Source organism: Musa acuminata, chromosome BXJ3-5, assembly GCF_036884655.1.
Source record: "Musa acuminata AAA Group cultivar baxijiao chromosome BXJ3-5, Cavendish_Baxijiao_AAA, whole genome shotgun sequence".
Classification (NCBI taxonomy): domain Eukaryota; kingdom Viridiplantae; phylum Streptophyta; class Magnoliopsida; order Zingiberales; family Musaceae; genus Musa; species Musa acuminata.
Genome location: NC_088353.1, coordinates 1,393,726 through 1,419,093, shown reverse-complemented (window position 1 = coordinate 1,419,093; position 25,368 = coordinate 1,393,726). Strand labels below are relative to the sequence as shown.

At 41.8% G+C, this 25,368-nt stretch overlaps 4 protein-coding genes across 5 annotated transcripts; all 4 read right to left on the bottom strand.

Annotated features, from left to right (window-relative positions):
* Positions 1 to 3,299: 3,299 nt before the first annotated feature.
* LOC103983552 (uncharacterized) lies at positions 3,300 to 4,364 on the bottom strand. The gene has a single exon (XM_009400783.3). It carries the CDS (start codon positions 4,109 to 4,111, stop codon positions 3,464 to 3,466), a length of 648 nt encoding a protein of 215 aa, XP_009399058.2. The 5' UTR covers positions 4,112 to 4,364; the 3' UTR covers positions 3,300 to 3,463.
* Positions 4,365 to 4,965, bottom strand: LOC135584591 (LOB domain-containing protein 4-like). Its single transcript, XM_065152891.1, has 2 exons — positions 4,789 to 4,965; positions 4,365 to 4,688 (listed from the first exon to the last, which is right to left on the bottom strand). The coding sequence occupies exons 1-2, from the start codon at positions 4,963 to 4,965 to the stop codon at positions 4,365 to 4,367; spliced, it is 501 nt and encodes a 166-aa protein (XP_065008963.1).
* Positions 4,966 to 6,247: 1,282 nt separating this feature from the next.
* LOC135639000 (probable galacturonosyltransferase-like 5) lies at positions 6,248 to 10,955 on the bottom strand. Its single transcript, XM_065152684.1, has 6 exons — positions 10,563 to 10,955; positions 10,245 to 10,396; positions 9,683 to 9,793; positions 9,460 to 9,610; positions 6,881 to 7,155; positions 6,248 to 6,757 (listed from the first exon to the last, which is right to left on the bottom strand). The coding sequence occupies exons 1-6, from the start codon at positions 10,830 to 10,832 to the stop codon at positions 6,511 to 6,513; spliced, it is 1,206 nt and encodes a 401-aa protein (XP_065008756.1). The 5' UTR covers positions 10,833 to 10,955; the 3' UTR covers positions 6,248 to 6,510.
* A 7,781-nt stretch (positions 10,956 to 18,736) lies between these two features.
* On the bottom strand, positions 18,737 to 20,083 carry LOC135637621 (transcription factor JUNGBRUNNEN 1-like). Of its 2 annotated transcripts, none has more exons than XM_065150274.1 (3): positions 19,854 to 20,083; positions 19,461 to 19,765; positions 18,737 to 19,376 (listed from the first exon to the last, which is right to left on the bottom strand). In XM_065150274.1, the coding sequence occupies exons 1-3, from the start codon at positions 20,053 to 20,055 to the stop codon at positions 18,951 to 18,953; spliced, it is 933 nt and encodes a 310-aa protein (XP_065006346.1). In that variant the 5' UTR covers positions 20,056 to 20,083; the 3' UTR covers positions 18,737 to 18,950. The 2 variants fall into 2 exon arrangements, with proteins under 2 accessions (XP_065006346.1, XP_065006347.1); XM_065150275.1 differs by having other exon boundaries at positions 19,461 to 19,759.
* Between the last annotated feature and the right edge of the window lie 5,285 nt (positions 20,084 to 25,368).

The window sequence follows — 25,368 nt, the reverse complement described above, 5'->3', positions numbered from 1 at the left end:
TGAGATGTTAGATTTAATTTTAGTCTTACTTGTTTCTAAAAATCAGTTAACCTCCTGCCAAACTCGGCAAATCATGTTGGACAATGTCCCCTAAGCGATTGTTATGAGAAACTCTCTTTGTAGAGCTTAAATACAGTTGTAGGTAAAAATTTGTCCTACAATAAGTTTCAATGTAACCATCATGTTGATGCTAGAAATGGATGTTGTTGTCAAAGGTTCCCGTGAACTTATTTTCTAATGGTGGGCGATTTTGTAATACTAGAAAAATCAGATTAACATATAATTAAATTAAATTGTTTCTATAATATGAGTTTTGTTGAATCTCGGATTTTGACGATGAAACTAATTGATTGTGTTTAGTTGTTTAACTGTATTTTGAGTGATGTAGGTCTACTCAATCAGGATTAGACAGTTGACGCAGGAGAAATTGACGTTGCGCCGGAGGAGATCACGTTAGGATATTGGACGGCAGAAGGCTTCGGATGTCGGGCATCGGGCCAAGGAGAGCGGAATTGCACCAAGGATATCGGGGTTGCGGAGGTCAACCACCGATTGGGTAACAAGCCGCAAGAGAGGACGATGTGTTGAAGAATCGGACGAAGCACCAACCAATGACGTGCCGGGCAGCAGAATGTCAATTCGCGTTGTAATAATTGTCTAGATCGAAGTAGAGTTTTAGTTTGTGTGTGCAAGAATAACTACGATAATGACAAAGATATAAAGCGAAACAAGTGTCGGAGTCAAGCGCGAAGGATTTGTTGGGAGTTCGAGAGTTCGACGGAAGTTCGAAGGTTTATCGGGAATGCTGTCGGAACTAGCCAAGAATGAGTAGGGAGCTTGCCGAAGGGTTTTTCGGAATCTCGCCGAAAGGTTCGTTGGAAGTTCGTGGAGCTCGCCGAGAAAGATCGAAGCTTGCCGAAGAAGCTCGTTGGAACTCACCAAGATCAAATCGTGAAATCTAGGAGCTTGCTCGGAGTCCGTAGAATGGTTTCCGAGAGTTTATCGGAAGACCGCCGAAAGTTCGTCGGAAGCTTGCCGGAAGAAGTCTTGACTTATGGACTTTGTAATAGCTTAAAAAATATCTTTAAATTCGTAGTTAATATGTTAATTAGGGTTAGGATTAGGTATTAATCTTATAACCCAAGTATGGGCCAATTGGGCCCGAGTTCGGACTGGTTTGGGCCAAGTTTGGAGCCCAACTAGTGAGTTGAAACACTATAGGCGGTGGCACCGTTAGATTAGGTTGTGGCACCGCCTAGAACCCGAGAACTAGGCGGTGGCACCGCCCATCACCCGAGAGATCGGGCGGTGGCACCGCCAGCTTCGGAAACCCAAGAGAATTCAAATTTTGGAGCCCAAATTTGAATCCTCTTGGGGCCTATAAATACCCCTCAATTCTCAGCTGAGATCACAACTTTTGAGAAGCAAGAGAGTGAGCCAAAAGTCTTAGCAAAGTCTTTAGCAAGTTTTTGTCTTCTATTGCTTTGAGTATTCACCTCCTTCTTTCTATTCAAAAATTTGTAAGAGTGTGAACCACTTGTAAAATGTTGTAAGAGGGGTATTAGTCCTTTCCCTATAAGTGATTTGTTAGTGGAAGTTGGGAGCCTCTTCGAATTTGATCTCTAAAGTATGAAGGATCTTACTTTTCTTTTTCTTCCTTTTTATATATGTGTTTTTCTGAATGGGAGTGAGAGACATCAACTAGATATCTTTCTTAGTTCTCACTAGGTGTGATACTAGAGAGAATGAACTTAACATCCCCATCTGTGACATATGTCCATTGAATCTAGTTTGGAAGATGCAAGAATGGTTGCTTCCCATTATGGATTTGAAAGGGAGGTATGCACAATTATTTTTATAGTATTGCAAAACTGTGCAAACATGTTGTTACATGTTATTGTTCTTTAATGATCATGTTCAATGATGCAGAAGGATAAAACATTTGTGACGATATACACTGCAAATCTTCACTGTATGATGCAAGTAAGCTTGTAATATTTTACATTATTTCTCTTGTTTACATATTTTTTAATGAAGTTGAAGGAAAAGTAACAATTTTGCATGCATCTAAAAGTAACATTAGTTTTCAAGTTTTCATATTATGCATCTAAAATGCCCTAGAACTTAGACACGTAAAATCATACCATAATTCAATTAAGGATTTTACATTGTATAAATATCTATGTAGTGGATCCCAAATAGTTCAAGTATTATTATTTTTTATTATTATTGTTATTGATATTATTGTAGAACAATATACTATCACAGAGCAACATTAACACCTCACACTTGTACTTAAAATGCAGAACTGATAGTGTGCTGACTTCTGGACGATGAAGAAACGCTGATGACCAGAGTAGATTCCTCCATGGTAGGAAGTGTTCCCTTTGGCATTTGGTTCCAGAATTGTTCCATTAGCGAAGGTGATTCACACTTAGTCTGATGAGATAAGTGTATGAAGAATGTACGAAGATGCATGTGACATTGTGGAAGAACGTACGAAGGTGCTTTGCTTCGTCTCCTGCTCCAAATGCTGCTGGCCTTGGTGGGTAGAGATTACTGCTTGAGGGACTAGGAAGATATGGATATATGTTTGAGTTGGCTTGTGACTAGATCTCAGAGTCAAAGATGTCATGGATCGGAGATCTATTATGTATACGGAGGATTTTGGACTGTGGCTTGTTCCAGAAATCATGTTGCTTGATATGTAGGTTGAACTGTCTGTCATTGGGAGATTACAAGAGTTGATGAACTCGTTACAAACAAATTTCTCTCCTGATTCTAAGGTAAATTTTTGACTATCTAGTTCCTTCAAGTTTATATGCATTACATCCTCCATCACCCTTTATGGAGATGACTAAAATTTACTGGCATCAAAGGAGGAGATTACAGAACCAAAAATGCCTTGCAGTTATGGTGACTGCATATAGTGTTCTGCGCTTAGTGCTGCATATAGTGTTTTGGTGACGGTGGCCATCACAGTGCATCCACAGACTTATCCCTTGGGGTTACTGTTCCCATTGGAACACCGTTCTTGGTTGCAGGTCCTCCTCACATGACTTATCCCTTGGGGTTACTGTTCCCATTGGAACACCGTTCTTGGTTGCAGGTCCTCCCTCACATGTCAACCATGAAGTGTACATCACAGACTTATCTCTTTGGGAGTGCTGATTCCAATTAGAGCACTGTTCTTGGTGCAGGTCCTCACATGTCATCCATGGAGTGCTGTACTACTGTTCTTGTGGCCAAAACCATCATCAAGTTGCATTTAACAAAAGACAAAACTGTTCTTGAAGATGTTTGGAGAGGAAGAATAAAAACGTCTTCTTTTCAAAGACTTAATATTTGCACAACAATCTTATTGGGCACAAAACAAGAACGAGAACGAGAACAGCAGAACAAGCATCATTCTGCTGCATCAACCAAAATAATTCTCCTATCAAGAACAGAAGCCCTGATTCCATCATGATCGAGGTTCTTGATCACAGAGCACGAACCTCGTGAGGCCCAAGGCGCCGCAGGACAGCGCGAGGAGCACCGTGGTGGCGAGATCCCTGGCCGACCACTTGCGCACCTTGGCGGCGCCGCCCTTGGCCTCGACGCGCAGGCTCTTGGCCCGCCGCAGCGCGTCCACCTCCTTGAGCAGGTCGAACTCCGCGCCCTTCCGCTTCAGCTCCTCCACGCACTTGGCCAGCAGCAGCCCGTCCTCCCTCTCCCGCTCCAGCAGCCGCTCCAGCACGGTCTCCGTGTCGGCCTTGTACCGGACGGCCCACACGATGGCCAAGGAGCAGACGAGGGAGCAGAGGCAGGGGATCCAGGAGCGGCGGCAAGCGGCGGAGGGGGGCCGCGCGGAGGCGGACGCGTGGTACAGGAGGAGGAGGACGAGGGAGTGGAGGACGAAGAACAGGCAGTAGAGGGCGGCGATCTGGCGGCGTACGGCGTCGACGCGGGACTCACGGAGGGCGACGCGCCGGGCGACGATCTCCTCCTCCTTCATCCACTGCTTGAGCAGGAGCTTGTGGGTGGCGCTCTCGGCGATCTGGTGGAGCGGGTGGCGAGGCTTGTGGCAAGGGTCCGCCGATGGGCCGCTGCTGCTTCCGCCGCTGGTCATCGTCTCCTCCTTCTTCGGCCTCCAAAGGGGAAAGTGAAGTGGTAAAAGAAGAAGGGATCGAGTTCGACTTATAACGGTACTATTTGAACTGATTGCAACGGTCGAATTGGGGGAAATCTGGTCTCGGGCTACACGAAATAGCGCACGACACGGCACGCGCTCCAACGGTCGAATTATCTCAGTCGCCGTCTACTACTACGCCCACCGAAAGCCGTGTCCGCCTTTAAGCATCGCTTCTCCATCTCTTGCTCTGCTACCTTTCGTATGAGAAGGAAAGCATCGGTGTTTGTCCTGCATCACCATGTCCGGGGGTATAGATGGGCGAGGGGCACATGGATGAGGAGCCTGTGGTGGTGCTCCCTGTGCCCGTGGGGCTCCGGCCGAGATCGAGGTGGGCGAGCATGCGCAAGCGGACCATCTGGGCTCGAGCCATGGCGAGTTGCGCCTCGAGAGCCTGGACTTGGCAATGGAGGGAGGAGATGACGCCCACGCACCCGTATACTGGATCTCGAACCCGGGCGTTGGCCTCGTACACCAGGCTGCTCACGGCATCTCCTCGGTGCTGCACTGCAATCTCCTGTGCTCGCACGACAAGAAGCTCCACATGGTGAGTTCCGAAGCCCAGACTCGTTGGAATTTAGGGGTGGTGTGCGTGAGAGAGACAGAGAGAAGGGGACCTGCAAGAGCTTGCTGACATTGCTAGCTCCGAACACCCTGTGCACATTGGCGAACTTCTGCGGCTCGTCGGCCGGGAAGTGCGGGGCAAAGACGCAATCCCATGCGCAGCGCCGCCTCAAGAGCTTGCACGCCGCGCAGGGCGAAGCTGTGCCGTGCTGTCTCCCTGCCTCTTTCATCCTTCCGCAGATTCCAACCTCAACTTACCTTTAGCGCCCATGTTGGAATCCTTCCTTGCCTTAAACATAACCTTGTAGAAGAAGACAAGAGAGCAAAGGTGGGTGAGGGAGAGGGATGAGATGGTGTTGGTATGTGAAGACAAGATGTGGCCTATGGTTTACACAGTCAACGTGCACATGGTGAAGAGATGGTAACGCTGTTGGACCTACCTTCCTCCATGTCGCTTTGTCGTCTCTCACCTTCTTTCTTGGGGTCCCGAGCTCGCAGATTGGTACCTCTCTGCAAACAAATTGTGGGCGCAAACCCTCCTCTGCTTGTGCTACAGAGCTCACAAGCCTCCAGTCGTCCTCGCGAAAAAGAAAAGCTCTTGCACTCACATGCATAACAAATATCTTCAATCTTCAGAGAGAGAGATAGAAAGAGATTGGTAGCAAAGAGATACAGTTCAGTTCGATGTTTTGATCCTCGACTTTGTTGTCTGCTATTCATATGCAACAAAATGAACCAATCAAGCCATGTGGGATTTCTTTTGCTCCACCCAAAGCCTATCAACCAACACTTCCACACACATCAGTCTTATCGTCTTCATTTTCTCGTCTTCTGATTCTTCAATGGTAGTCTCACGCATATCAGTCAATCCACATCCTGCCTTCTCATCCCCAACTGTTTACTCTCTTCCTCAGTTCTTTATAATCACTGATGACCCGTATGTTGGTGTTCTCTATCTATCAAGCGTCATTGTGCCTGATCTTGCTACTCCATCTCAACATATCAGTCTTCCTTTGATTCCACCTGAGCTATTTCGATTTTGTAGAATCTCCTTTACAAAAGTAGCTTGATTGGTTGGAAATCAATCACGCATCAAGGCAATATGGTCTTAGTTGGCATGAGAGGCCCGACTGAGATCATGAGATCCTTATCAACATGGGGCCATCTTCACAGGTCAGTGACAAGAAAGAAAGTTGGGTAGGGAGTTCAATCACAACCTCTGTTTGCCACTCAAATGGTAGAGCCAAATGAACAAAAAAACAAAGAAAGTCTTCTGTGCAAATTATATATGCATGAAATGTGGAGGAAGATACAGTTAATACCACACAAATGTCGGGAAAAATTAAAATCCTCTGCCAGAGCAAAGCTTACTCAAAACACTATTATTGAGTAGCTATCAATCAAGTTCCAATGTAGTTAGCTGGCCACACAATATCAACCAAGCTCAACTTGTGGAGAATTGGTGCATAACTATCAATCATTTGTATCTCTTCTCAAACACGATGAAAAAGATGAATGAAAATTTTGACAGGAACACTGCAAGCTTTTTTTGTGTAAACATTGTCATCATAACTTCTCAGAATTTTGTAGTGTTTGTTAAATGATTTGAAAGTTCCTTGTCAATGGCCAGTATAGTAAGTTACATCTCATAGAAAATAGTCGGGCCACGTGTGTTTCCTTTGTTCTTTGCGTACATGTCATCAATCTTTTATGGCATGAAAAATAGACATACCTAGAAATACTTGTCAGATACTGATTTCCGGTTGGACAAAGCTTTAGTTCGTATGGCTCAAGACGGCATCAAATTTTGGAGTAAGATATGTCTTCCAAAGACTGCCATGATCGAAATTTTGCTGCTGATCCTTGTCATTGGAGCAGACCCTCTTTGGACCATCAAAAGGAAGAACGTTGGTTTCATTCTCTCTGACAAGAGGTGTTGATCGATGGTGCTTCCAGAAGGCAGGAAGTTTGAGATACCTTCCGTAGAAGGCCAATGCAATCGCTGGATTAACCTGATTTGGCCTGCAAAGATAGCCATGCAGTTGAGTGAAAAAGGTACCACAGCTAAGTGAAGGAAATCATGCAGAAATATTTGTAATAATGTTTCATGCAGGTACGCAGAAAGTATAGGAAGAAATGGGAAACCTTTGTGTTCCAAGATTCAGAATTTTGTTCCACCATGCAATGACATCTACTAGATTATTATCGAGCTTTCTCGCATCAAATAAAAGCACATTGAAGTCAGGTAAGCAAGCATCTTTGTCATAAGGTTTATCAGACACCCAAGTCTTTGCTTCTGTTCTTTGGATTGCATTTAAAACTTCAAAATTTACATAGTCGCCCAATCTTCTGTTGCAGTCTTCAGCAGCTGCAATAGCATAAGACCCCAAGTCAACATCAAAGAGCTCCTCAACATTTCCCTGTAGAAAAAAAGGGCAGCAATTGCTTAGAGAGAAAAAAATAAAAAAAGAAAACAGTCCAATGTCATTCTGATACTCCAATTTTATCGACACAAAATAGTAGATTACTTAATATATCTACAAAAATGTTTTCTGTCTGTACCAACTGCAATATCCTATGAAATCTTCTGATTCTAAAACATTATGTGAGAAAACACAGGTACTACCTTTTGCATCCGATCTCATGTTTATGCAATTTAGTATGAACTCCATAATAATGATTACCTCGATGAATTGGAGGTAAGTTACACTTTGTGGAATTCATTTAGAGTAAATGGATCATTTTCTGAATAAAGCCTTAGTTGGCCCTATAGTGTAAAATACAGGTTGGAGATCAAATGTTCATTAAAGCTGTTCACAAGGCAATCAAACATCACCATGGACCATATCCTATGTCTGATAGCCAAAATCTCATGAGCCGGATAAGGTTTTGTGGTAAAGCTATGTTTGATGTCTTGGTAGTTTTACCAACATTTATGAGAAATTTTCGTGGGGACTATAAGAGATTACATAAAATAATTCTAAGTCAACTGTTCTAAAAAATTTGTCTGTGTTCTGAAGTATCAAAACAGTTCCACAACTACAACAGACTCCAATCGCCATCAGCAGTTGAGAAGCTCCCTTTACATTTACTTGCCCCTTCATTTTTCTTCTGCCTTCTGCTTTGTCAACACAGATCCCAAACTGTGACTTGTATCAGTTTGATAAATGGTCATATGTAAAGTGACAAACCCACAGAGGAAAATGTTATATAACCTGCTAAGTAAGAACTACATGATTTTCTGCCACATCAATCATGAGTCAGTGACCATGGAACACTAACAGAAATCTGGAAAATCACATCCAGAACATCAGTCACAAAGGCACAGACAATGAACTTCCTATATGTTCCTCAAAGAATTAAAGCAACAACTTGACATAAATGTAATTGTTCTTTCCAATTAATAACATATGGATTACTAACAAATTACAGAATTTCAATGTGATAAGGCATCAAATATTTACGTGAACAATTGGTGAAGTGGGAGTAATAACATGTTTTGGCTCTAATACTAAGTGGATATGATAAATATAAGGGAAATCAGAATTACACGCAAGCAGCACTTGGCACCAAATTTAACATGGTGCAGTTTTGTGGCTATATATACTGATATGTGATTGATCAGAACAGAAGAGATCATCAAATATCAGGTTGACGCATAGTGTGTTTCCTCAGCCCAAAAGACTGAAGATATGCCTCTCAGTTGGCTAAGCTCCTCGAAGGTATTGGAGGAAACAAATTATTGAGCCAACTAGCATAGAGCCATATGTATAATCCCTTACGACCAGAGTAACTATCAGTATTATCCATCTTATATCTGGATGAGAGTGGTTGTCTCAGTATTATCCATCTTACATAGGCATAGGTTTATTGGTTGTACCACATAAATTTTGTGCATTGTTGGGTGATTGTCTTTTTTTTGTTCCCTTCTTTCTTCTCTGTTCTCTATGATGTCCCTATTTAGGTCCTTAACAAGAAATCCTTTTTTCTTTTTGGCAGGAGATGGAGAATGTTGATGCCTACAGTGTTCTTTAGGGAGCATAAAATTTGTCCAAATCAAATCCTAAGAGGTTCAGACCTAAAATCTTGTTTTAGTTGAAGAATGTAACCAACCATTGAGCCACATCCTGGATGGCCTGTGACTAGGAGCAACAATGGAGCAGATATGGACCAGTTAATGGGAAAACTACATTTAAATCCTCTTTTGATGACCATAAACGAAACTGATATGGATATTAAATGGATGACAAATTTTGAAACAGTACTGTCAAGATGAAATGGATACAAATTTAGATATATTATAGATCCAAATCTGAATCAGATTAAAGGCATATACACTGATGTGTATATTACATGAACTGAGTATGTTACTGTCGAATTATTAAATTCAATAAGAGAACTTCAAAGCAAACATAGAACAAAAAGGGAGAACCAGAAACAAAATAAAAGTTACCATAAGCAAAAAGATTAATCAAATTACATCTTTCATTGTATTAACACTTCTGAAATATTCAGACATTCAGATATGGATAGATATTTGCCCATATCTTTATTTGTATCTGATGGTGTTCAGATGGCAATAGTTGAATACAAACACTAATATGTTACGGACATATATTTATGGAACTATATGAATTTTAGTTGACCAACTTTCACCCTTATTTGTGACTAAGAAATCTATGACACTTCCATAAAAATCAGAAGATAAGCCATGAAAGAGGTACCTTTACGATGGTATTTGGTGAAACATATAGAAACTTGTTCATCCGGGAATTGATACTTGGGATGGCAAAAGGTACAATTTCATGAAGTACAGACTCGATGAATTCCCCCTCTGATGTAGGAGATATTAGTTTCTCCTTTACTTCCTTTAGCCTACACAAAATTAAGCATGAGCAACATATCAAGACATTTGCAAAATTATGCTGTTGAATATTTGACACTTACCCAATGATTTCGAGGTTGGAACGAGGCAAGAAAACTTTCAGCTTATAATATGATAGCTTCTCATCCTCGGTTTCGGATACAAAGAAATGGAAAAAGATATTCTCTGGATGTCTGGAACAAAACCAGTGAATAAAAGATATATTTTCAGAAGGTTTTGCAAAGTGAAATTGAAATATCATGAAGATGATGAAAGCAATGCCGATCAGTTCTACGTAGTTAGCCAAAGATTATGAACCTATACATACAGATGTGAATGAGCAATCCAAGGAGCCCAAACAAAAAAGCAAAGGAATATCATATGAGCAATCACAGTATCAAATGAGCTTCTTATTCGATCAAAAAAATACACCAGAAACAAATTTCCTGAATTTTCTCAATGACGATTACAGAACTGATCTCCTGCTTTATCCGAATATGCATCACATTAGACATAATTGTTTAGATCAATCAACTTGATTAATTAGTCAATATAATTAACTCTAACGCAACTAGGATCAAGCGTGGCTATCAAAAAATCAAATGGAAAATTGAGGAGAAAAAAAACCAAAGCTGGAAGAAGAACCTTGAGCTAGAAAGAGTCGAGTTTGCAAGTACAGCAAGGACTCGAAGGTCCAGGCAATCCATCCAAGAAAATATATGTAACTTTCCAACATCTGCCTCTTGCTTGGTGACCGCACTATGTTCTTCTTTCTCAGGAGTCCTCGAGTTAGCAGACTGTCCAAAATAATGACTTCATCTTAGTTCAAAGATCGTAATTTTCATGAATTCTACTCCCTTCACAATGCCAACCAACATTCAAAACACTATCGTGAAGGATTTACCATAAGAAATCGACAAGACGGGGAGTGAAAGGGAAAAAAAAGGGAGGGGGGGAGCTCACGATCGGTTGCGAGCGATTGGGGTCCAGAGGAATCCAGTTGCGGTGAGGGTCGGTGGGGTCACGGAAATGGGTGGCGGGGAGGAACTGCAGACAGCCGAGGAGGACGATGAGGCCGAAGGCGAGGGACTGCAGCGCCGGGCGGGGTCGCGGCGGGGGGTCGATGTCCGCGCGGAGCGGCTCGGCGGGTGGCGGGCGGGGCGTCGACGAGCTCGGTTGCCGCCGCCAGAGGCCGGATCCGGAGCTGGCGCTGGGGTCGTAGGAGCCGGCCATGGTCCTCGTCGCGCCTCTCTGGCCGCCTGACGCCTCTGGTTTGGCGTCGCAAGTCGAAGAGCGGGGCAAGGGGAATTTGGTTTGGGGTCAACGTTACCGCGGAAGTCGAAAAAGAGTCCTCTTTTTGTTTCCTCGTCGTCAACGCAGACACGGCCGGCATCCTTCGGCTCACGTGTATAAAGGAACCCCTCGCACAGGGTTTAAGTTTTCGTCCCACTGCCTACTCGCAAGATCAGTGGGCCCCACAAGCTCAATATGTCGTGGCCACGAGATAGTCGTGCATAACGTAAACCCTACCCAAAAGAATGTATAGTTTCCTGCCCATGCGCTACACACTTCACGATTCGGGAAACGACGAAGATGATCACATCAGCCGGAGCCGAAACCAATGAAGCGTGAAATCCTACTCTAATTAGGTCAATCGGAAATCGATGAAACGACGAAGATGATGATCGCATGCGCCACTACACACATCATGCCGGCATAATAAAAGACGTGAACTAATTAGCTCAATCCTACTCTCGTGAATCGAGTCGGTGCGTTAGATTCGATAAAAGTGAGAGAAATCTTATCTGCTATCATACTCCCGCAAGATGGTGCTCCTATTAAGGATACCAATTTTGGATTGATGTAAAGCAAAAAGTTTACGAGTGAGAGGTTTCGTGAGTGAGTAAGCTAATTGATCAGCCGTATGTATAAGATAAACTCGTAGTTGACGGCGAACAACTTGATCTCGCACAAAGTGGAAGTCGATAGCAATATGTTTCATACGAGAGTGGAACATCGGATTAGCGCAATAGCTCTGACATTATCACAATATATTGTAGGAGTAAAATTGATGTTGAGTTCATTGAGCAGATTTGTGACCCAATTAAGTTTTTTATAATAAATCTTGAATGTATTTTCTTTGTGAGAGAAATATATCGAAAGATGTAAATGTAGCTTCCACGCCTAGAAAGTAGCTCAAGGGTCCTAGATCTTTAAGCGAGAATCGATCTGCCAACTATTTGATGAACACTTGAATTTCCACAGGATTATTGCCTGTGATAATGATGTCATCCACATATACTAGAATATATATTGTCATTATGGTGTTATCGTAAAAATAACAATGTATCTCATTTGGAGTTGAAAAAGTCAACTAAAGTCAGAAAAGAGCCAAGTTCTATGTACCAAGCTCTTGAAGGTTGTTGCATAAAAACATATTTAGTTAAAGTCCCTTGTAAAAGGGTATTATTAACATTCAACTATCGTAATTGCTAGCCCTTAGTGGTGACCAAACTTATGATAAGTCGGATTATAGTGGGTTTAACAACGGGACTAAATGTCTTAGTAAAATCAACTTTAGGTCTTTGATGAAACCCTTTGGCTACGAGGCATGCCTTATATCGAGCAATAGAGTCATCTGGGTTCCGCTTAATTCGAAAGACTCACTTACACCTGATGATATTTTGTGTATGATGAGAGGGTAATAGATCCCATGTTGAGTTATGGAGGAGGGCATTATAATCATCACACATATCGGTACGCCAATGTAGAGATTTTTGGGCTTAAGTGAAGATGGTGAGTTCAACCGTGGTGGATGAAGAATCCATGATAGCATGTAGGTTAAGGACTTGACGTGATTTGAAAATATCACTTTTAGAGTGTGTGGTCATAGGATGATTGGAGACTACGGGATCGTGAGGTTGTGTTGTTGGAATAAGTAGTTGAGAGTTATTGACACAAGCCGAGTCAAGTGGAGGTACGTCAATGTCACTTGACCGAGAAGGAGGTAAAGATAATGGTTGTGTTTCTAAACCTATTACCCCATATGTTGAGAAGAAAGGAGTAGAGTAGGAATGGAGGAAATGGGCAATTGTTGAACTGGAAGAGTAGTATAGTGTGGATCATGAGGGGAGGAATTGGACGATGTCATGAGAGGCTCGTCGGGTTGGATCGGAGGTATATTCCAGTAAAGAATGGTCCACATAGTAGGATAGGTATGGTTTTGGAAAGGAAAGATGGACTCAAAAAAAATAACATGACGTGATATAAAGATTTTGTGAGTGTGGAGATTATAGCAACGGAAATCATTAACTTCAAGAGAGTAACATATAAAAACGCAATGATTATATCATAATGTTAACTTATGAGAGGCAAAGGGACGTAACCATGGATAACAAAGACAATCGAATACTATGAGTTTACGAAGGTTTGAAGGTTTGTAAAATAGTGTGTCAAAGGGAGACTGATATTGTATGACTGGCGTATGTATTCTATTAATAAGGTAGACGACAGTTTGAAAGGCTACTATCCAAAAGTTTGAAGGCATGGAAGTTTGATATATAAGTGTGAGCTCAGTTTCTACTATATGTAGATGTTTGCGTTCGACGGAGCCAACTAACTAAGGAGTATACTGTCACGGACTTAGCTGGTTTTGCCTAAGTCGTGCGGCACCCTTGCGTGTCCATCCGCAAAGGTCAGCCTCCCCGAAGCCTCCCATAGTCCCTTAAGTCCCACAAAATAGAGAACAGGACAGAGAAAAGGCCTCACTCGAGATCCACAAGCAAACATCTCCGAAAAACACTTTATAGACAATGCAAATTACAAACATACTTTAAAAGCTCTAAACATATGCACAACAAAGGGTAAAATGGTCCATTATAGATCGAAAATCTCTCACACGTGTCTACATGACACAACCTTTATTTATAAGCCTAAAACGGCCACCAACCCAACTAAAATGGGACTATTAAGCCTTTGACCGTCCCTCTACATGTTGTATAAAGCATGAACACACCAAAAGACACGGACATACATAAGCATTACATCAAACATCATGTTTAGAAGTTTGTCCGTGACATTCTCCCCCACTTATTCCTTCGACGTCATCGTCGAAGCCTTTGTCGACACTGTAATTCCTCGCCTCTACTGAGTCTTCAATCTTCTGCTCCAGCTGCAATGCGTCTCTTGGCTCCCAGCTGCTCTTCGCTGCTGTTCTTGAGTAGTCAAACCTTTGATCCGCCTTGCTGCTTCAACTCGCCAATGACTCTGACTCTAGTGTGAGGTTGGCTGAGTTGTGTTGATCCCTGTTGGTTCCTGCGGATCCTCTAGATGAAGGAAAAGGCCATCCTTACTGTGCCAGTCTCTCAAATGCCTCATGCTGTTTGAATTGGGTGGATGCTTGTTAGAGCTTTTAACGAGCATCATCTCGCAAACTTCTGAAGATTTGGGTCATTCCTCCACAAAATTTGCTCATTAACTCTTCTTTCACTTAGTTGTCACATCCAAGCGGACAATCTACTCTCAATAACACTGATCACCATTAGTGAGGATTTGACAACTATTGTCTTACATTATCTTCGAAGGGTCTTTGAACTTATGCAGAGCTCCTTTGCTATATAGATAAGAGAATTGAGGTACTCGGTTTTGCCCATTTTCTTAAGGGTTGAGAAGGCAAAGGTTACTTGACTTCGCCCGCCTCCTCGAGGTTGTACTCCATGCATCGAGCTGGTTACTAGCCTTCGCCTGCTCTTTGCTCACACTTCTGAAGCACTTAAAGTGTTTGCACTCCTTGCATTGAGTTAGCTACTATGATTCACCTTCTCAATGTCATCGAACTTCTGGAATGTAGGAAGTTTTCACCCCAACTTAGAGTAATTCTCTAATAGATTTGGTCGCCTCTAGGATTGTACCGTCTTCTCCATCAACCCTGCCACATACTCCCCTGAGTAGCGAAGGTACAACACCGCGTAATGACTACTTCGTTCCTTGGTCGTGCACTCTTGCATGACCCGAAGTCCTTCACTTTCGGCTATCTTGATGAGAAACTCATTGACACCGGTCTTACGAAGTTCCTTGGCCTCTGCCCTTCAGCCTTGTCTCAGTACTTAGAGTTTGCCTCTGCATGCTCCACCTCCTCGGCCCCTTTCACGATCAAGCGCTCTCCCTCCATGAGAGCAAGGGATCAATGACTTTCACGGAAGTCCCGCCTCTACGGTACCATGGCGCTGCCATTCCTATGACACTACTATCCGTTGCCTCGCATCTGCATCTCTTTTCTTCACAATCAGTAGATATACCTCAGTGGTACTCCTCCGAGTCCACCTTCATTCTATCTGATGCTTGATTTTGGGTAGCTAAGTCCCTTTGGACTCGTCATCGCTTCCTCGCCCCTTTCGACCCCCTGCTTCAACACCTCTGTGTTCTCTAAGCAAATCCCTTTGGTCGATGGAAAGACAGACTGCAACTCCCATGCACGGCCTCTGCCATCACGTTGTAGGGTTTGCACCGATTCTGTTCTCCTTAGCTTCCTTGGTAGCAACGTTCGCTTACTCGACCTAGTCCTCTGACTTGTCGGGCTCCCTTAAGCGAATATGAGCTCTAGAGCAGTCCAACTCTCCAGCTGTTTCGATCATACTGCTTGTATGATCAAGTCCCTCCCATGGGACTCACTGGTACTTGCATTCGAACTTTTCCCTTGGTGGAACACAGCCCCCATATGCTGATGACCAAGGCTTTTATCCGATGCAAAATTTGATGCATGCACGGAAGACCCGCCTCTGCGGTACCATGGCCTTCACTCCTTGAATCCATAGCCCTTCTTGCCGTCGTGTTGTTCACCGAAGTGGAGCTTCCAGTAGCTCCCGATCATACCCCCGTATGATCTAGTCCCTCACGGGGCTATGTTGTGTGAATCGCATTGCCACGAACTGTTCCATCATGATCCGCTGCACCATGTCGCCTCCTGGTGACATCTCTATTGCATTCTGATCCTTGTGGGATGAACTCGAATTGTGAACCCTTCATGTGTGGCCTCTACCAATACATCGCAGGGTCTCTTCCACCTTCGATTTTGTTCGCTCCTTTGGCAATCGACCTTCATCCACCCACTCTTGGGTCACACCACGATGAAGCACCGCTCTAGGACAGTCCATCGCCTAATAGCTCCCAAAGTCCCCCGACTTCGCTGCAATTAGTGCACCATTGTCTGGATCCTGGGCCTCTACCCCTACCAGCACAATCTTCGCTGTGCACCGCCTCCTTTATAGCAACTTGAATGACAACACTGTGGTATATTCTTCAAGAGTACCCGCCTCTGCGTCCTCTTGCCCCATGCTAAGGCCTTTTGAACCCAACTTCGCCTCCGCAAATTGAGTCGCCTTAGTTCCTCCATCAAATGCTCCTCCGAGATAAAGTGCATGTGCCCAGAAGCTCTCTTCGTCTTTGGCACCATGCAAGATGAGTCTGCTCCGTCAGAATGAATGACCCATGGAACAACATGATCCCGCTCTTGCCTCTGCAAGAGTTCATGTCCTTGACCTCTGTCCAAGGAAAGCACTATGCCTCTGCTCCATGTTCCATCTTTTATGCTGGCTCCCTTCATGCGGCTTGGGTACTTCGCCAAGTTACACCCAAGTTGCTCCGCTCCTCGTTTTTGCATTGAGTTGATGGTGGCCCTCGCGCCCACCATTCCATGGGTCAGCCCTCCCTTGAGTCTGATCTCCATATCGACTCCAAGTGTGCCTTTATTTGTGTTGCTTTGGGTCGCTCCCCCACTTGATCTCACAATGCATCCACCAATGCATTCTCTCAAGCGAGATCATGCGACGACTCCTCGCCGCTTGCTCAGTCCATTGAGCTTCATGGAGTTGTTGTTTGTTGAGGTACTCCTCCTCAACTTATGAGATCCGTCCCACATGATTCTCCCTTTGGAGAGCCGGGACTTATCCCTCCTGGATAACTGTCCCGTTGGAGCAACATCTCTCTTCATTTCGAAGACCACCATCCCCTTGGACTACTCCGATCTACTGAACAAACTGTGCATTGTTCTGCCTCTTGCAAACACACTTGCTAGATTGCGACTCCACATCAATACAGCTCCCGCTGCACCCCTCAAGGCCTAGCAACATGCTGAACTAGTTGCACCATTCAGCCTCCTACGGACGTATCCTTCGAATGCCGAAGAGAAAGTTTCAATGCTTCATAGCGCCGAGTTTCGATCGCCTTGGGATGGCCACGAACATTCCATCGTCCGCATACAAGCCCATGTATGAGTACCAAATTCTTTGAGCTAGCAATTCCCCTCACCTCTGTGAGCTTTGCATAACTCTTTTGGTCGTTGAGCAACTCATTCCACCTTGCATGGTCTCATCCTTTACCAAGCACCTTGCTTGCCTTGAGCACCATCAAGTATAGTTGTCAACGTTGAGCCGTAGCTCAAACTCAGCCATCCCAACCTTTGTGTGCTTCATATTCTTCCAAGCTTGCCTATTCTCATGGTGCCTCTTGCGTAAAAGATTGGTCATTCCTCTGAATGGCAATCTCAGATGCCCGCTCCTCTGAGCGACTTCTTTTCCCTACATCTCCATGCCCGTTTTCCCCCAAACGGTCGCGCGTGTGCTAACTGCCCTCAACGCAGCCCCGTTAGGTCCCCCACGTTTGCATGCTAAGTGTTTCTATGAGTGCTTGTCCCGCTCTGATACCATCTGTCACGGACTTAGCTGGTTTTGCTTAAGTCGTGTGGCACCCTTGCGTGTCCGTCCGCAAAGGTCAGCCTCCCCGAAGTCTCTCATGGTCCCTTAGGGCCCACAAAAGAGAGAACAGGACAGAGAAAAGGCCTCACTCGAGATCCACAAGCAAACATCTCCAAAAAACATTTTATAGACAATGCAAATTACAAACAGACTTTACAAGCTCTAAACAATTGCATAATAAAGGGTAAAATGGTACATTATAGATCGAAAATCTCTCACACGTGTCTACATGACACAACCTTTATTTACAAGCCTAAAGCAGCCACCAACCCAACTAAAATGGGACTATTAAGCCTTCGGTCGTCCCTCTACATGTTGTACAAAGCATGAACACACCAAAAGACACGGACATACATAAGCATTACATCAAACATCCTGTTTAGAAGTTTGATATATAAGTGTGAGCCCAGTTTCTACTATATGTAGATGTTTGCGTTCGACGGAGCCAACTAACTGAGGAGTATACGGGGGGAGACTTGAGGTGTTGGATACCACAAGCTGAGAGATAGGATGCCAGGGCTTGATATTCATCGCTACCATCAAAGTAAACCATTTTGATTGTAGATTAAAAGTGGTTTTCAACCAACTTTCGAAAGGTGGGAAAGATGATGGAAACATCATATTTATGGTGAAGATGATATAACCATGTGTATTTAATGAAGCGATCTACAAAAATGACATAAAATCTGAATTTATCAAAATACACGATTGGAGTAGGGCCCCAAACATCGGTATAAATAATTTCAAATGGTTTAGAGGAAGAAATAGAAGATGAGCCAAAGGGCTATCGATGACTTTTATTACTAAGACATGCATCACAATGCGTTATAGAACTATATGATTTAAAAATAGGAAGAGAGTAACGAGAAAGTAATTTCTACTGAATAAGGGATGAGGGATGACCAAGACGACGAGCCGTAACAAAAGAATGTCCACTGGGTTATTTGTGGAGTTTACGGCCATTCACCAAGGATGCCACCATGCTCAAGTCGTTGACAAGAAAGGAATCAGGAAAGAATTCAATTAAAGTATTGTTATATTTACAAAACTGAGAAATAGACTCAAGTCCTTGACAAGAAAGGAATCAGGAAAGAATTCAATTGAAGTATTATTATATTTGCAAAACTGAGAAATAGAAATGAGATTGAGGGGCGCATAAAACATCATTGAGTATAAATATGATAGTAATTACTAAAAAAGCTATTCTCGCATTGACATATCCTCTCCTATTTATAAAGGTTAATAAAGAGGATTTCCCATAAAAGAAGGATTTCCTCGTACAGGAAAATCTTATCTGCTATCAACGGGCGTGTGTTATATATATCACATCTATTCCATTCCATTCCATTCGATATCCAACTCTCAATCCGCAAGCATAAGATCAGGTAATCGGTAACTTCTCTTCATTTATCTCTTTCATTCAAGTGTTAGATAGATAAATGCGTATTCGACGTTTACAACATACTTCAAACAGGTGACCTCTTAATTGTACGTTACCCGACACACGCCGAAGGAACTGGTAATTAGCATTAAGCAGTACTATTGCATGCATGCCACTGACAAGCTTACTGCAATTAAAACTCGTCTTCCGTGTTCTTCTTCAAGTGTATCCACAGTCATAGGGGAGGAGGGTTTGATCTCTCATGAACTCCACAATCCTTCCGAGCTCGTCCCAGTCACCATCCGATCTGAAGCACTCGTCCATGGTTGGACTTTGACCCGCGTTGGTGTACAGCAAGGGAGGTTGGTGAATCGGGTTCCACTGGCCGCCGTACACCTGGTTGTTCTCCTGATAGTAGTGAGTGGCCAGCTCCATCTCTCCCTGCTCGCCGTTGGAGTGGCCCGAGGAGGCGCAGCACCGGTAGTCGTTGCCGTTGTCGCACTCGAAGCTGCTGGTTACGCAGCTGGAGTCACCTGGGATTTGCTTGCGGGTTGACGATGTCGATGATGCTGCTCTCCAACTGTTCGTTTGCTTTCGGTAAGAGACAGGACTCCTCTTGAAGATTCTGCAGATGGTCCAAATCTCCTGCAAAGCAAAGCAAAGCAAAGCATTCAGGTCTAGCATCCGGGTTGCCTGTTCAGCTGAAGCTACAGGAAGAAGAGAACTCACAGCTTCATGCATGCTAGGAGTGGTGGTGATCTTGCCGCTACCACCGGCGGGAAGGCGGAACTCATGCATCATCCAGTCGGTCTTGGTTCCTTTTCCGGCGCTTCCTCGGTAGTAAACCAGCGACTTCTTAAGGCCGATGCAGGCGGCGGCGTGGCCAGCTGCGGGGTGTATCGGCCTGTCGATGCCGGTCGCCTTCCAAAAACCAGACCCGGTCACCCTATTCGGCCTGATGCTGTTCCTGTACTTCCTCCCCCGGAGGCAAAAGAAGTACCACTCCTTCTCTCCGGCGGTGATGGCTTCTGCAACTCCACCATCAAAGAAGAAGAACGCCAGTAAGATCTCTCTGTGAGAGACTCAAGAACACACACACAGAGATCACGCAACTCAACTTACTTGGTAAATCCCATGGGTCGTACTTGTATATATCGACCTCCTTAATGATTTCGACGCTGAGCGGCTTCTTCTCCACCTTGCGTAGGAGGTAAAACCCGACGAGCTCTTCGTCGGTGGGATGGAACCGGAATCCGGGGAGCACCACATCCTCTTCTTCTTCTTCCCCTACTGCCACTGCCTCCTGCTCTCCCTTCTTCTCCATAACTTGTGGGTCAAGTCATCAACTTGGAACGCTGGCCCTCCTCATATATGTTTCTCCGCGATGACTCATTCCAACCGCGCATGCATACAAACGACAACGCAGCCGCTGCAGTGTTGTGAGAGAGGCTGGGAATCGTCACTGTCGCCGGTTAAATCGGTTGACGTATGCATGTTAGAAATATCGTGACGAGTGTGCGGAATAGTCATGTTCAGACGAGCACGATCTTTGACTTGGGATCAGCGCATGTCAGCCGTCTGATACCACATGGAATCAGTGATGTTTAGCATTGAGTCTCGCACTATAATAAACCATTTTGTCTATGCAGAATAATATATTACAATGGAGATATTAATTAAATAGAGAATTATAAGTTTTCCGGGAGTAGATATTTGTTTCATGGCACTTTACCAATATTTTTTATAAAAAAAATTACTTGATAATTAATGATCGATCAGGATCTAATTTATAATATTTTAACTTAAATATTTAAGTATTAAATATTTATAATATTTAAGTATATGCATTCATAATAAGCAAATATTATATACTTACTTAAGGCGAAGTCGAAAAATTTAATACTTAAAATATCTAATAAATATATAAAGATTGATCATTTGAAATATCGACTAGATTATTTGTAATATTTAATATTCTTATCACGACTTGAGTCTGATGAGCCGACCAATAACTCCATTTATCCTTGTAACTATGGATCAAAATATTTAAACAGGAGATAATGTAGTACACTCATCAGGCCCTTATAAATTAATCATACACATTCCTCACTTCCGACGTGGGACTAATGAGATGTTACAATTCTAAAATTTTATATATATATATATATATATATATATATAATTAGATATTATAAGCAAGCGAAAGGATTTTTGTGATATTATAAATTTATTTTCTTGTGTTCCACAAAATTTTCTCTCCACGTGGCTTGGAAAGGTCGTAGGAGAGAGAAAATACTGGTGCCTAACCTGATCGAGTTCTGCTCTTTCCCATTGGACAAACTAAAGTAGATTCACAGTTTGAATTGCAGGATCACAATTATTTTTTTATGAGCTCTGAGATCGATCTCAAAGACAGAAAAACCAGCTTTTTTTTTCTATCCATTGTCTTCGTGTCATTTTCTTATACTGTCAGGACTTGGTGAATTATGATAACTCAAAATGGTGGCATCACAGGTTGCCAATCACATCAATTATCACATTGGTGTGGAGGAGCACTCATTGAGATTGACTGCTTGTATATGTTTTGTATTCGTGCAGCACTTGATGTATGTTAATCACTCATCGACATTGATCGCAGCTATATGTTATGTGATCATGGAGCACATGATGTATATTAATCACTCACATCAAGTATCATATTGCTTTTGACAAGTGGTATGGAGAGCTCATTCTGACTGACTGCATCTACCCATGTATTTTTGTAGTCATGAGCTGATGTCAAGAGAGTTGGAATACGACCAATGGAACACAAAAATCAACCATAATATAATATCTTATCACAGAGTAGAGGGATGGAGCTTTGTGCCAGTCAAATCACAGCCATATCTTCAGAGTTGTGGTCATAATTTCCATATCATAACATCATTCTACTTTTCCAACCAAGAAGTACAATTCTAAAAGCTTGCTGCAAGACCTGAAAAGTCTGAGGTGCGACAAGGACACCCTTACAAACTAATGACAAAAATGAGGTGTCAGTGTGTGCTGCAAAAAATAATTCTCTTCATATTTCTATATGATGTCTGAACATGTCTCATCTTGTTCAGACTCGGAAGAATTGCTGAGAAATCAAGATATTTTCTTCGTGACAATTAGTGGGTTTTTCTTTTATTGAATATCCACATGTTGCCTCCACAAACACATAAACCTATAAGCATATTGAAATGAGGAGATAGAAATCAACTCGAAGTTAACTTTCACATCAAACGTGAGTCAATATGGTACATGTAGATTAATTTTCACATAGCTCCAAGCAGATTTGTATTCTCTTTGCCTATGCGGGGCTGCTAATATGCTAAACTTCACATCTGTTTTTGATCTATGATTGTTTTGTATACTGCTTCAGTAATGGATGACAACACTGTTGTTTATGTTGCTAAGAAACAAGAGAAGATTTCTTGGAATTCACATCAGAGGAAACCGAAGTCCTAACAGTTATCAGCAGAAGTCAGACAAAGCCTTTTCCTCTACTATTTCAGAAGATCAAATTCCTAATGTACTTCAAGTCTAACGAAAATTAGCCATCTTATACAATCATATATATATATATATATATATATATATATATATATATATATATATATATATAGAGAGAGAGAGAGAGAGAGAGAGAGAGAGAGGTTAATGTGCAGAATCATACAATGACAAGCAAGAAACTAATGTTCCATGAACGTAACATGGGTTTGACGATAGACTGGGTGTCAACAGTGTCGGCTGTTCCAAGAGCTGACAAATCTTCTCGTCCTGAAATGGTGGATCTTAACATTTCCTATGGTTTGCAAGCTTCCTAGCAGTTTCACAAAAGGAAATAAGTTGCAGCAGTCGACTTTCACCTACTAATACCGAAGCTGTTCGTAGTCATGGCCACATCTTATGGAACGAGATAGAGACTGTTGTGCGTAGCAACTTTGACCGACGGCAGCTTCCATCTTTGTTATGGACTTTTAAGTACTAGTACATCTTTGTTGTGCTTGATCTGAAAGAACTATTGTTTGAACAGGCAGTCATTTCTTGAGCAAAGAAGCCAATGCATATGTGCCATGATCTTATGACCCAGTTATCTCGAGCCTTTAAACCGAGATCGTCCAAGGGGGTCCATGGTACCCAAGTGATATGGCATCGCTAAGAGTTAGTAATAGGCCTTAACCTCGTGCAATTAATTCACAAATGAAACGTACAAGGGACTAGCCTTTATTGGAAAGATTAGAATAGTCAAATGACAATGGGAGACAGGGAGAGTCAAAGAGAAATTGATGGAAGATTTGATACTTCAAAGGGCACAGCCTCCGGCAACAGTTGTTTCCTTCCCTGAAATCTGTGACCAGTTCAATGGTCTTCTTGTGGAAAGGCAGCCAGTACCATTAAAATAAATTCCTCATTAATATCACACGAAAATAAGGACCATCTTAGTCCAAGGAAAATAATAAAAAAAAGGAGTAAAACATAGATCGTTGAAATCCAAGGTTTAGCAGCTGAGAGGACCGTCGCAGCCCTCCGGCCGACACCGCTGTCGATGACTTTAGGATGCACGGCCCATAGTTGTAGGAGAGTAACATCGTACTGTTTGTTAGATTATGATACTGTAACCAGATCTATCTTGTATTTAAATTTATTTGTTAGTATCATTCGGAAAAATATTATTTGGATTTGATTTATGATGTTTGAACGATTTGGTTTTGATTTATGATGTTTGAACGATTCGTTGCTTATGAGCAACACGAGGTTCCTTGTGTTTGATTGATGGACCACTATCAACAACTTACTATCGATAGGAGTATTACGGAGGGCGATGGCCTTTGGTGGTTGTCAGCCTAATCGTGAACAACGACTGCGTACACAACAAAAGCTTGTAGTGTGCAATAACCGACAAAAATCACATGCACGACTATCTATGTGTAATAGCTTTGCTACAGTGACCTACCTTGGTTGCAGGCGATTATAACAGTGTCACTGTGTGTGATGACTGCAATAGTATCGTTGCCTGTAGTGGATACAGTAGTGCCGCTTCCTACAGTGGCTACAGCAATGCCACCACAACATTTATTAGCCACGAATGGCATTAACTAGATATCAAAGGCCAACGATTGCCAATGCTACGTGTGTGCACAGTCGTGCATGGGTACGGTGACACAGGGTGACAACAATGAGGTTATCAATTAATCACCTAAGAATAGTCACGTCAAAATCGGTAACACATAGGCAACGGATGATCAGTACACCATCGATGAGGCCCACATGCCTATGTGAGGTGGAACGCAATGGCGACGATTGTGAAAGAGAATTAGAGTTTTTTTAAAAGAACATATCTACTTAAAAAATCAAAAGAATTTCAATCTATGTCCTTCAAATTATTTTTCATTTATACCCTTTTGATTAAAAGTTTTCATTATATATCCTAAGAAAAATTATACTTTTGTCCTTCAAAAATTAAAATTTTTTAACTTAGGGTTTCATATAGAATTAAAAAATAAATTATAATTTTCTTTTATAGTTTTTTCATATCACATATTGATAAAATTTTATATATGATAATTAAAACTCAAATTATTTTGTTATTATTGAACTATTTCGACATACAATAGATTGAAAAATTTTGATAAATATTATTTTAAATTCATATCCCTAAGTTTTATCTAACTAACAACTATCAAAGTGACCTAAGATAATAAACTCATGGGAAGTGAATTATAATAAATTATTTATCATTTATAAAATATTTTAAATTATATTTTAAATTATTGTATTAGTCTTATTGCCACCAAGGTAGCTTAGACCAATAATTTATAAAATTATATTAAAAAATTAATCCTAAATGATATAAAAAATAATATTCACACATGTAATTAGGAGATTTAGATAATCTCAAAAGAGAATCTACTTCGAATAATTATGTGTTAGAGTCGGATGATATTGTTTTGGATATCCTTGCAGTTGAGGATTATACATCTAAAGATAATAATACTATTCTATAAGGATAATATCAGCTATTCATAAATATTTTTTTATGAAAACTAGATAAGACAATATTTGATCGTGAAATAGAGATGTTATCAATCCCAAAGGAGAATTACTTTGAATAATTATGTAATATGGTAGGATAATATTGTTTTGGATATCCTTGCAGTTTAAGGTTATATTCCTAAATGTAACAATACTATTCCACAAGGATGGTATCAGTCCTTCATAAATAATTTTTATAAATGCTAGATATGATAATTTTCACCCGGTGAAACAAAGATAATATCAATAATTCAATATTTATTAAAAAAAATCAAAGTTTTAATATTATATTATTTTATTATAATAATATTTTATTTTATTTTTATAAATGTCTCTATATTTTTTGAATTAAATTATTATTTAAATAACTATTAAAAGTTATGTGAAACAAATAATTAAGATAAATGATTGAGAAAGGTTTAAAAGACTCGGTTTTATGACAAATAATAATAATATTTAGACTTCATTACAATCTACAACTAGCAATTGGAATATTTAAAAATCAAATTAAATTTGTTGATATTAGGAAATCTTGGGCGGCATCACATGCGCAGCGGAAGAATAAAAAAAAAATCATATA

Excerpts from the sequence above, each read along its gene's own strand:
- LOC103983552 (XM_009400783.3), bottom strand. The coding sequence starts at position 4,111 with ATGACCAGCGGCGGAAGCAGCAGCGGCCCATCGGCGGACCCTTGCCAC.
- LOC135584591 (XM_065152891.1), bottom strand. The coding sequence starts at position 4,965 with ATGAAAGAGGCAGGGAGACAGCACGGCACAGCTTCGCCCTGCGCGGCG. Across the intron at positions 4,689-4,788 it reads ATGTCAGCAAGCTCTTGCAG|GAGATTGCAGTGCAGCACCG; the intron begins GTCCCCTTCTCT and ends GTGCGAGCACAG.
- LOC135639000 (XM_065152684.1), bottom strand. The coding sequence starts at position 10,832 with ATGGCCGGCTCCTACGACCCCAGCGCCAGCTCCGGATCCGGCCTCTGG. Across the intron at positions 10,397-10,562 it reads CCAATCGCTCGCAACCGATC|TCTGCTAACTCGAGGACTCC; the intron begins GTGAGCTCCCCC and ends TATTTTGGACAG. Across the intron at positions 9,794-10,244 it reads TCGACTCTTTCTAGCTCAAG|ACATCCAGAGAATATCTTTT; the intron begins GTTCTTCTTCCA and ends GTTTTGTTCCAG.
- LOC135637621 (XM_065150274.1), bottom strand. The coding sequence starts at position 20,055 with ATGGAGAAGAAGGGAGAGCAGGAGGCAGTGGCAGTAGGGGAAGAAGAA. Across the intron at positions 19,766-19,853 it reads CGACCCATGGGATTTACCAA|TTGCAGAAGCCATCACCGCC; the intron begins GTAAGTTGAGTT and ends TTGATGGTGGAG. Across the intron at positions 19,377-19,460 it reads CTCCTAGCATGCATGAAGCT|GAGATTTGGACCATCTGCAG; the intron begins GTGAGTTCTCTT and ends TTTGCTTTGCAG.